The 12368-nt window shown below is 45.6% G+C and overlaps 1 protein-coding gene across 1 annotated transcript in view; it reads right to left on the bottom strand.

Annotated features, from left to right (window-relative positions):
- Positions 1-10686, bottom strand: part of ATM (ATM serine/threonine kinase) — a 123935-nt gene extending 113249 nt beyond the window's left edge. The window contains exons 1-4 of the mRNA XM_066582087.1: positions 10657-10686; positions 3866-3986; positions 2462-2574; positions 1570-1715 (exon numbers count right to left, since the gene is read on the bottom strand). Coding sequence (XP_066438184.1) covers positions 1570-1715; positions 2462-2574; positions 3866-3937 — 331 coding nt within the window. The 5' untranslated portion in view covers positions 3938-3986; positions 10657-10686. The remainder of the gene's footprint in view (positions 1-1569; positions 1716-2461; positions 2575-3865; positions 3987-10656) is intronic.
- Positions 10687-12368: the final 1682 nt, after the last annotated feature.

Genomic DNA, 12368 nt, shown 5'->3' with positions numbered 1-12368 from the left:
GCCTCTCTGCTGTGGGAGCCTGTCCAACATGTCACCTCATGCAGTACTGGCTTTAGCCAACAGATAGCGCCATTGTATAACGGCAGAAAAAGAGTAAGCCCCCTAGGAAAACCAGGATACAAATTGGATTTGAATGTTTTAATAGGTTCTACTCTTTAACTAATATTCTTAGTGCTCATGGACATGGCTGCATTACGACCCTGCACTAGGTTTGATTATTGCAGACCTAGAATACACTCTTTGTCAAAAAAATCAAGTACTTAGGAGGAGGAGTTTTGCTGCAAAACTGGGTATGCAGTTACATCTCAGGCAGGCATACAAATGATGAGAGTTGTGGCATGATTATATAAATAGTCTTGTCACCTGAGGCCCTAAAAGAGCTTCCCTTGGCCTATAAAAAGGTCTCAGTGGCAACTTGTGTGTCGTGCCCTCTTCATCTGCTTGTATAGATCTTATTGAGCACTAGATGGCACTATGACGCAGAGAAGAGATTTTGCCTAGTTAACAGAGTTTGAGAGGGGAAAAATGATTGGAATGTGAGAAACTGGATGGTCGGATTGACGAATTACCTGCCACAAGGGCCGTTCTAACTAGACTGTTGGGTGGTGTTGTGGCCAGTGGATGCGTGACACACACACACACACACACACACACATACACACACACACACACACAAGGCGACCGGGCTCAGGACACCTTCGACAGAGAGGATCTTCTTATCATCCAACAAGCACGAGCAGCTCCAACTGCTTTCTTGTCCGCCATCCAAAGACAGCTGACAACATCGTAATACTCCCCTGTGTCTGACAGAACCATTTCCAGGCATTTGGTTGAAGGACATTAGGTCTCACAGCACCCATTATGTGTACTGCCTTTGACACCCACCGTTACCTCAGTTTGCAGTGGAGTCGTGAATGATAAAACTGGACTAATCCAAGTTTAGTTTGGGCACAAACGATGGCCATGATCATGTCTAGGGGTGAGCACCTCAATCATGCCATTGCTGTAGAGCAGCACATTACCACAACAGATGGTCACCTAGTAGTGGTACGAGGGACAGCGACAGCTCAGCGATATGTTCAGGACATCCTGCAGACACGTGTTCCTCTCATGGCGGCTTCCAAGAGGCATTTTCCAGCAGGATAATGCTCGGCCGCACACACAGGGGGTCATAACATTGCCACACATCCGTGGCCTGCCCGGTCGCCAGATTTATCGCTATGGGTAGGGTCAGCCCTTCTTTTTGAGGACGCTAATGCAGGAAAACATGTCAAGGGTGCTGTTATTCATGCTTTAGATAGCAGAGTGATGCCTGCAGCTTTATAAGCCGAAGTTCTGGTTTGCGACTTAAGTATTAGGACCGTTGTGGTTATCTGTGAATAGGCTATCAGCGTTACCCTGTGTTTTTAAAAATTCCTATGAGGTGGTTTTAATGTCACAATAAAAGTTATATTCTATAGGGGTGCTAACAGGTTAATAAGCCTCATGGGCCTGTTCATAGCTGACAAAGTACAATCCAGCAACATTAAAAGAAAAGCAAAAAGAAAAGAAAAAATATTTGTTACTCACTTTTATTTGCACATCTAATGAAATATTTAACTAGACTACTAATCTCTTGCATTTTCTTCTGTCGAGCAGCTTGTGTAGATTGAGAGACATTTGTTTTTGCAGACTTGAGGCTTTCGGTTTCTTTGTAGATATATTTCTGTAGGAACCTGCCAAAGCCACGTTATATATAAATGTTAACATATTAATATATAAATTACATTTATCTAAAATATCGCTCCGTTTGGAGTAAGTCCATGCATCCACCCTGTCTAGTGTCAACATTTCATGCCCAAGGCACTCTAAAACCACGTAGATGGGTTGTTCAGTTCAGGAAATCCATTTATGGGACCCAAAACAAAGAAATTTCTGTGTACCAGGCGCAGCGCTGTACATTGTATAGAGATGGTGCCTGGTATTGCAGCTCAATCACATTTGCTTACAACTGATTTCTGGGGGTCCAATGCTTCTAATAAAGTGCAAAGCTTTTTTTTATAAGAACTGAGCATTATACAAATGCCATAAATCTACTGGACTATTTTAGCTGACAATGTGAAAACCTTGTAGCTTCAGTCTCCCCAACTTTTAGTGGCCTCTACCACGAATAAAAACTCACCATGTTACAAAGCTGATTTCGATCAAGCTGGTTCAGAAACAAGAAGTTTACTGTAGTACAATGATTCGCACAGTCACCCCATCTCAATCCAATGGCGAACCATTGGGATGTTATTGACTTGAAGAAAAAAACGTGTCCCCAACAAAACTAACTGTGGGACATGGATTACATTTTCAGGGAACGTTTCTTAATTTATTGCAAGAGTTGACGCTGATTGTCTACTGATAACATTCACACATGACGTGTTCGAAGGTGCATTATTTATTGTGCATTGTGATGGAAAAGAACACAGTCACAAACCTGAAAACCATATCCCAGTTCGCCTGTTTACCATGACGAGCATCAGAGTTACGATCTAGCTGCTGGACTGTCTCCTGATCTTGAAGTAGGCGCTTAAATTTATCAATTTCTTTCTAAAATGGAGAAAAATTACAAAAACTGATAAATACACTCATGACATGAAGACAATGTTGTGATGGGAGTCTGACCAGTGGGACCTTCGGGGATCACGAGAAAGGTGGACTTGGGGCTGCACCAAGTGAATGGAGCACAAGCCCTGCTTCATTCTTTTGTATGGCTCAGTTGTCTCCATAGACAATTAATGGAGCAGTACCAACCATGAGTATCCAACAATTACATGTACGGCTGCCTGTCCATGGGCGTTGCGGGAGACGGATCTCCGCAGCCAGCTTATCTAACAGAAAGGCTGACCGCGGAGAATCACGACAAATCGCAGCATGCTGCGAATTGCCGCCCGCGAGCGGAGAATCGCACTGATTCTCCGCTCGTGGACAGGGAGGGGGGGGGAACGTTCTCCATAGCAATCAGGCCACGGAGAACACAATTCAAACCCGCCCGTGGACAGGCAGCCTTAGTCCAGCAGCAGAAAATATAAAAACACGCACTTAATTAATGCATTAACATTTTTAGAAAAATATACATTTTCCACATTCATGTTATGAGTACTTACATCCGAATTTTTCTAAAAACTTTTTAAATGGATTAATAAAGCACTTATTCAAATTTTTTATTGTTGGACTTATTTGTATGTCTCCTTGCCATGTACCAGGTAGGTCCGTGCATGAAACATATTTATTGCTTGCATTTGGGCGTTCAGTTTCCCTGTTAGTCCCCCTGCACACGGGTGGAAATTCCGCGGCGGGATTTCTGTCCGTGCCCGCCTGCATAGGATTGCATTAGATAACGCAATCCTAGACAGATGGCCGTAATTTGTCCGCGTGAAAACACACGTGGAAAACAAATCGCGGCATGTCCCATTTCTGTGCGGGTCTTGAAGAGGCCCGCACAGAAATGTCAGTGGTGACGGGCTGGCTCCTCTCTGCGCATGTGCCGGCATGGCAGCAGCCAGCACACAGCACAGAGAGGAGACATCGGGAGCAGGTGAGCCGCAGGTCTCTGTAGGGGCACGGGTCTGCATCCCGCTGCGAGAATTCTCGGGATCCGACCCAGCTGTCTGCAGGTGGCCTTAAGCTGGCTTTTTTTTTTTTGCATACCACCCATGAGTACCACCAATTAAGGGGACTCAAGGTCCCCTTCAGTTCCTTTCAGTCCAATCATTGCTTGCCTAGCAATAGGATTTGCTTGCCATTGCTCTTATAATCGCTGGTTCCTGGGATCTCTGGTTCTACAAAACCGTGGTTGGGAGACACTGCATGAGAATCTAAAAACATACGGATGTCATACCCGTCTTTCTGTGGCCTTGTCGTTTTCCAGCTGGCGGCAGCAGAGCAGAAGTTCATGTAAAGCGAGACTCATGGCGCTGTCAATTCAAGTCTTTAGGAGCAGCCTGGAGGAGCAACATCAACTAAAAGAAGAAACCAAACAACATCTAAGCGCTTGAGGTTCATCAGCCACGTGGACATACATTTTGCAAAGTAAAAATCACAAACAAAAGCATAAAAGAAAACTCTCAAAACATACTAAACTCTTCTCGGCCATCCTTGACACGCTGGAAGTTGTAACAGTTTCACTTATCACCAGCATCATCTAAGGCCGCCTGCAGACGGGCGGGTCGGATCCGGCGGCGAGAATTCTCGCCGCGAGACCCGACCCCAGCGCCTGCAGGGACGAGCACGTACTCACCCGCGCTTGGCGGCCCTGGCTCTTTCATGTGTCGGCTGCCGGGCAGCCGGCGCATGCGCAGACCGGAGCCGGCGGCCGGGTGAGTGACGTTTCTGTGCGAGGCTCTGCGAGCCCCGCACAGAAATAGGACATGCCGCGGTTTGTTTGCCGTGCGACATTTCGCACGGCCAAACCGCGGCCGCCTGCATAGGAGTGCGTATTGTAATGCACTCCTATGCAGGCTTTCAATGGCGGAAATCCTGCGGAAAATCCCGCCGCGGGATTTCCGCCCGTGTGCAGGCGGCCTAATACTTGTGCTAATACACGCAGCGTCTCTCCACTGTAAAACGCATGTGGAGAAGCGCTGACTGCAGCTGGCACCTGTACTCATGAATTCTAATACTATGAGGAGTCCAGGTGCCAGCTGCAATCAGCGGAACTCTGCCTGCATTCTGCGATGAAGAAACACGGTTTTGTACTTGCCCTGTAAAGAGCATCCTCCCCATACGGATTGCTACAATTAAAAGGGCAGAAGTGTTCAGCTGTGCCCCTTTGGCTCTGGTTGACTTTTTCCATCTCTCCTATGTGTATAGGCCATTGACATCCTGAGTCCACATTCTACTGCCCTGTCGTTTTAGCAATCACTGGACGTCTCAGCACCCAGACCCAAACCTTAACATGGCACTATGACAAATCAGAAGTTTTTGTAACATCCTTATTTGTAAAACTGCATTCACACCTGGCTTTTTTGTTGCGGTTTTCAACTGCAATTAAAAACTAGAGATGAGCGAACGTGTCCGTAACGGACACATCCGCACCCGGACACCGGCTTTAGCGAACACTGGAGTGTTCGCGCGTAAGTGTCCGGGTGCCGCCGGGGGGCGGGGAGATGCGCGGCGGCGCGGGCGGCAGTAGCGGGGAACAGGGGGGAGCCCTCTCTCTCTCCCTCTCCCCCCCACTCCCCGCCGCACCCCCCCGCGCTGCCACGGCGGCCCCCGAACTTTTTCGCCCGAACACCGAGGTGTTCGCAAAGTTCGGTGTTCGGGCGAAAAAGGGGCGGGGCCGAACGTGTTCGCTCATCTCTATTAAAAACCATATGCATAAAAAAAACAAAAACAAACAAACAACAACAAGTGTTAGAAACTGTGACAAGAAACTCCACGTATGAACGCAGCCTTAGAGCTTATTTAGACGGGCGTATATCGGGTCGGGTTTTCCCACCCTGCCGATATACGGTGCCACTCTCTGCAAGGGGGGGGGGGGACGGGACGGGACAGGAGCTAGTGTACTGAGCTCCCACTGCCTCTCCGCCCCTCGTCACTGTTTGCAATGGGAAAGGAGGGGTGGGGGTGGAGCTAAGTTCCACCCCGTCCCATTGCAAACAGTGGCAAGGGGCGGAGTGAGAATGGGAGCTCAGTACACTAGCTCCTGTCCCGTCTCCTCCCCCTGCAGAGAGGGGCACCGTATATCGGCCAGGCGTGAAAACCCAACTACTCAGGCATTGCGTATTTGCATGCGCAGCAGCCTATCTACAACGCTGCATATTTGGATGCACAAAAGTCATACAAAAGAACACGCACTGATGCTCTCCGCTATTGAAATGGCCATTTAAGTTTAACGAGTTCAAGATGTGTCTTTTTCCTGCACATTTGCCCTGGAAAATAGAGCATGCCGTGGTTTTTTTTGCGCAATGCAATTGTATATTAAAAATACACGCTTGTGAACGAACCCATAGAAATCAATGGGTTTTATTTTCTGTGTACTGCTTGAGGGTAGATCCAAGCGTGATGTATTCGCTGCACATGTGCGATGTGATTAACAATACAAGTGGATTTAATCATGTACAATGTGGGCAATGCGGTGAAATCTATGGCAAACCTGCGGCCGCATCCTCATATGACATTTGCAAATTCTGCTAAGGACGTGTCTTGGATTTGCAGCCATTCTCCATGCCGAAAATTAGCCACCATATCAGGACCTGTCCTTATAATGCACACATAATGAATAATTCACTCGCCTCCACCCAAAACGAAAATCTCCAAATCATTTTGGGTGGAATTGATTATAATGAAGAAGAGAACAGATCCCCATCCACACACGTTATCTCTTTGGTGTTACAATTGCAACAAAATGTATAAATTCACATTGCAAGACAAGACAACACTGCACACTATTTGGCTCAGCGTAGACTAAAAATCCTACGTACTGCATCCGACAATGGTCGTATTGTAACATGGGAAAAGCCATTCTCTTGCAGCAATGCCTCCGGCTCACACTGGTTCATGTATTGGGCCAAACAAATATATCAATGTGAGTCATGGAGCAAACAAGAATGTAGCGGCACATGCCAGATGCCCTCCCCTTGGAAGGATCCACACACGCTCCAGCAATAGAAACACAGAATGCAACTTCAGATAAAAGTCAAGTACTCTAGCGAGGGCTGCTGGCTCATTCTGCTGCTTGTACAAGATATATGCAGTATATTTGCTCACACAAAAATATACCAGAGTGGGCAAAATATGTGGGCGTAAATGACTTTTGGCCACGTAAATACGCAGTGTATTTATATGTCCGAAATGCGCTTATGCCCATGTGAACCGACCCTTAGGCCTCTCTCACACTCACCACTTTTCCCCACAATTAACAGGACATCTCAAATGCCACGCTATCCATGGTACAACACCGCCATTGATTTCAATAGGACCCCGCAGACTAATGCTCAAAAGCTGTCTGCAGTGTTTTTGCGCTTTTTAACGCACCTCATCACCAATCAGGATGGGTCATGATATCTGATCCACGGGGGTCTGTTGCTTCAAACCCCCACCAACCAGCTGTTTGTGAGGTCGCTGTGACAGTGTACTAAGCAGGAAGTAGAGAGCTCCATACAATGTGTAGTGGCCCGGCTTGGTATGGCAGGCACAGCTCCGACTGATCCCCACCGATCAGCTATTGTTGACTTATCCTAGAGAATACGGACATGTGAAAGGGACCTAAAACCAATTTCTGATGCACATATTTTAGCGGTCTATTTAGTCTGTGTTTTGTGGACTATAATATGGCGCTAATAGAAATCTATGTATCTATACACATGGCTGCATTTTTCACATCTCTTTTCAAAAATACAGCATGACCTATTTTTTCCATTTTTGCATCCGTATTACTATTATTTTCCATTGGGTAAATAGGGATCAGTAGTTGTCCAGTATAAAATAAAAACGATGGTAGTCAATACAGAGACACATGCTGATCAAGCACTTACCAAATACTGATGACATGCGGTGGAAATGTCATCTGTAGGGCTACTTACAGAGAAACGGACGCAGAACCCATTCAGATGAATAGGTGTATTCACAGGGGTTTTATTTTACTGGGAAGAGTAGTCCAAGTAAAACAAAAATTGCAGCATGTTCTATTCTCGTTCAATTTTTGGAGGTCCGGGTGCTGTCCAATGCAAGTTGAACCCGTAAGGGTGCCTTCACACTGACAATGAAATCGCACGATTTCCCAGCGCTGCAAGAAATCGCAAAACTATGAAGCCAATGGCTTGCAATGGCTCCATTCACATGTGCGATGTTTTAACGCTTGCGATGCAGCGTTAAGATCGCGGCATGTCCATTGTTTTTGCAATCTCGCCCATTATTTCCAATGGGGTTGGCGGCAGCAGTGCCGGCCCCTTTGAAATCAATGGGAGATGATCGCAATCCTCTGCCACTGACAGCAGTGGCAGGGGACTCCCCGCGGCTAGGATTTTCGAGGGAGGCTTGAAATACAAGACCTACCCTGAAAATAATCCATAACTAGAAAAAAAAAATAATAATACATCACCTTAGAAGTGTTATCTCCGGCACATCTTCTAGCAGGTCCTAGGCACTCTTCTTTAGTTTCTTTTCTGGCTGGGGATTGAAAATTTCCCGCCTCCTGAAAGCGCTATCTCTGATTGGCTGAGTTTTGTATTGCAAAACTTTCTGCAACTCTCCTGTTTATCAACCCAACTCAGATGGACTTTCAGTGACAAAAATTTCTGCATCTAATCTGCTGCATGTGAATCTATCCTAAAGTGATTGCCCACAGAATCACCCATCATCCCTATTCCCTGTTGCTAAGTAACAGGCCCAGTGCATCACACAGCAAGTTTTATCAATTCTGTATGAATGATTAGAATGGACAACTCTGCTGTTCCCAGTAGTTCCCTATCAAAGGGTTTCCCCATGCAGAACAGTCATCACATAACAACTGAACATGTAATAAATGTCTAATACATGAGGATTTGATATCTGTGTAAGGCTATCTACATATTGGCAAGCGCGATAATGGGCCAAGAAAATTGCGCCGATATCGCGCTCGCCAATGTACATTTGCGTTTCAAGGCGTTTTTATGGCAAAAAAAAACTCTCCCATCACTTTAGTAAAATAGCAATTGTTTTCAATGGGAGACCTCACATTGTACGACATGCAAGGTGTTATACTGTCCTATTGCAAGCAATACGCAATGCGTTCCGAGGAACGTGAAATGATATGACATGCAAGGATTTTTTTCCGTTCCGCAATGTGTCGCAACGCACAAATCTCGCGTGACTTTCTCGGCCGTGTAAAACCAGCCTAAGGCTATATTGGCATCAGCAATTTGCTTTCCATTGCTCCATTATAGGAATAGGACTGATCTGGCTTCCTATGTAGGAATCAGGGCTGTGGAGTGACAGTTCCATTTTGTTGGATTCGAAAGAAACGTACCTATTCTGAATTATAAAAAATATATACATATATATATATTGCATAATTAATTCAATCCCGCTCCATACAATGCAGGTGACGGTTGTTTCTTACAGCCGACACCCGCCCGCAACAGCTCCGATAAGCTGCGCGGCTCATCGGAGCTGTTAACCTTTTGAATGCTGCCATCAATTCTGACAGCAGCATTTAAATCCCCCGCCCTATGTCCTGGGGTTGTGCACGGCTCCCCCGCGATAAGATTGCAGGTTGCCTAGCGGGTGTAATAGTAGTTGGGGATATTCTGAAGGGCTCCAGTGCTGTCACAGTAGAATGCCTATCAAGCCGTGCCCTTGGGGTGGCTTGATAGAATGTCTGTCCGAGCGCAGTAGGATGTAATGGCATTATATCATACTGAAGGAGCAATCAAAGCATTGCATGTTCATGTCCCCTCTGGGGACTAAAAGAAAAAGTAATAAGTTCAACATTTTAACTAATTATTAAAAAAGTAAAAGGTAAGAAAATTTAAAAAAAACCTTTTGCCATATTTATAATGAAAGAGTCTAAATAATAAAACAAAACTACATATTTGGTATCGTCGAGTTGGTAAAAGTCCGATCTATCAAAGTAACGCATTATTTACCCAACACAGTGAACGTCATCTGAAAAAAAAATTACAGAACGCCAGAAATGTGCTTTTTTGGTCACCCCGTCTCCCAGAAAAAATGTAATAACAAGCGATCAAAAAGTCGCGTGTACTCTAGAATGGTACCAACAGAAACTACAGGATATCCTGCAAAAACCGAGACCTCGCACAACTAGGTCTATGAAAAAATTAAAAAGGTATAGCGGTCAGAAGATAATTTAAAAACATTAAATATCTTGGAAAATAAATATAAGTAGTACAGCAAAAAGAACAATATAAATTTGGCATCGTAGTAATCGTACTGAGCCATAGAATACAGTTAGCAGATCATTTTTGTTGCATTGTATACGCTGTAGAAACAAGACGCATTCAAAGTGGCGGAATTTAGGGTTTTTTTCCATTTCACTCCACTTGAGAAATTTTTAAAAAGTTTTTCAGTAAATACCGTAGTACCATTGAAAAATACAACTCATCCCGCAAAAAATAATCTCTCATACAGCAGTGGCGATGGATACATAAAAGAGTTGTGATTTTTTAAAAGGGGGGGGAGGGATAAAACAAAAATGGGAAAAAAATGAAAAAAAATCATGAGTCATATACGAAGGCGTCAGTTTGGAAAATTGAGGAGTCGGAGGTCTAGTTTCCAGACTCCACAGTCCTGATAGGGACTGAAAGATGCACTACTTCATCTTGGATTTTCAGACGGATCTGCGCCATAGGCTCCAAAAGAGACCTCAGGAGCAGATGAGGACATAGCCTGCAGGAAACTACTGTGGGATGTGGAGTAATAAGACACTTATTACATAGTATCAATATGCCATAAACTATCAATAAATAATAACAGTGCAGCAAATCCCGTTATACAATGCAACACATTACTGGGCGACATGTAAACAACTTCCAATGAAGCCTCCCACTAGTGGGACTAATGCTAAATATCACATATAGAGTTTTACGACAGACCACGGTTTCCGGCTGGACGGGCACAGGTAACGAGCTTCATGCTTTGTGCTCTCTGGTGACTGCCCCGCCGGCCGTGCCTGCCCGGTCCCTTCATTACCTCTCCGGCTCTCCTCCGTCTCCTCCACGCTGTCTGCTGTGTAACACACAAACCCCTCCGCCACTTTCACTTTCCCCTCCAGCCAGCAGGTGGCGCTCGTGTCCCTCCACACAAGCAGCAGATGTTACTACAAATACCTTATGAACTGCTGTAAAATTCACTAGTAACTCTGCTGGATTTTGGGGAACCCTCTCTATTTTCTGTTATCCATATTTTTTTACTTCTGTGTCTGGGAAGCTGAGTGACGACTGTTAGGACACGTTCACGGCGGCGGCCGACGAGGATTTTTCCGTGTGGATTCGGCCTCTAAAAACGGCGCCAGTAATCCACAGTAGAGCTGCAGATTTCTGCTGTGGCTATGCGCATGTATCACCGCGGATCTGTACGCCACTTTAGCCCTTTTCAATGATACAGCACAGAATCCGAATTACGTGTCGATTTTTTTTTCGCCCCCGGATTTGAAATCTATGGGAAGGAAACAAATCAGCACCCTATAGACTATAGCATATAGATAGTAATGGGATGTGGAAACGCTATGGAATCAAAGCCGCAGCAAAACTCTACTTCGTGAACATACCTTCAGGACGCTCTCACACAACCGGATTTGAATTGCGGATTCCGCGGTCGTATGATCCGCGGTATTACGCAGTTCAGTCAAAGACATTGGGTTGCACAATTCTGCTCATATTAGTGAATCGGAATTGCGTAATCCATTCACAGAAAATAAAATACAGCGTGGTCTAGTTTACCGCAGAATCCATGATCAAAGAGCCCATTGTGCTCTACGGTCGCGGATATACCCACAGCCCATACACTGCGGTTACCCGCATCATTGCTAAGCAACGGCGCGGGAAATACAAAGAAAGCTGTACTGCGCATGACCACCTGCGAGCGTACGCGGTCATACACAATACATCACGCGGCCATACGCAGGGTCACAGGTGACACCGGCCTCATCCTCTGCCAGTGGTCACCCCACCAGGTGGGACAGGGGTCAGAAGACCTGTGCTGGACTCAGAGGTGGGAATACACAGAAATGCTGGAAATCAGAATACCTTTAAATGACATATTTAAGGGATTTACACACAGCTCGAAACAACGGTAGTGTTGTAATACCGGCAGCGAACGGCTCAGCATCACGTCTCCAACCGTCTTATCCCAGATGTAGCCACTTGGCATCAGGTTGTTTTTGCACCTGTGCTCCTGCAGAGTGTGAAGGAAGCGCTGGTTAGCGCTCTGTCATATACACAATGTAGTAATTGGCTGCGTGTTTTTTTTTTTACAAGTGAAACATACAATAAATGTCGTTTAGGGTCCATTCACACGGACATATGTGAGCTGCCCCAGGTGCAGCTCTTATCGGACAGCACATGGACAAACGGGGCTGGTTTCAGTAAGAATTTTTTTCTACCATTTACCCGGTTGTCCTCTATGCAGATAAACCGCTTTGCCCATAGCAACCAATCAGAGTGCGGCTTTCATTTTCTACTCTGCTCTTGAAAAATTGAAAGCAGCACTGTGATTGGTTGCTATGGGCAACAAAGACGTTTCTCTTTTAGACCGTTTTATAACTGTCATATGACAATATCTATATATATCACTGTACAGTTCCTGTGCAGTAACGGTAATAATGAACCATTCCTTCTGAGCGGAACTCTAGAGACGCGCTGCGTTCACCCGGAACTGGCGGAGCCGTCCATGTGGGGAAGTAT

This window comes from Eleutherodactylus coqui, chromosome 1 (assembly GCF_035609145.1).
Source record: "Eleutherodactylus coqui strain aEleCoq1 chromosome 1, aEleCoq1.hap1, whole genome shotgun sequence".
NCBI lineage: Eukaryota > Metazoa > Chordata > Amphibia > Anura > Eleutherodactylidae > Eleutherodactylus > Eleutherodactylus coqui.
The sequence above is the reverse complement of the archived record's forward strand: the minus strand, read 5'-3'. Positions and strand labels throughout refer to the sequence as shown.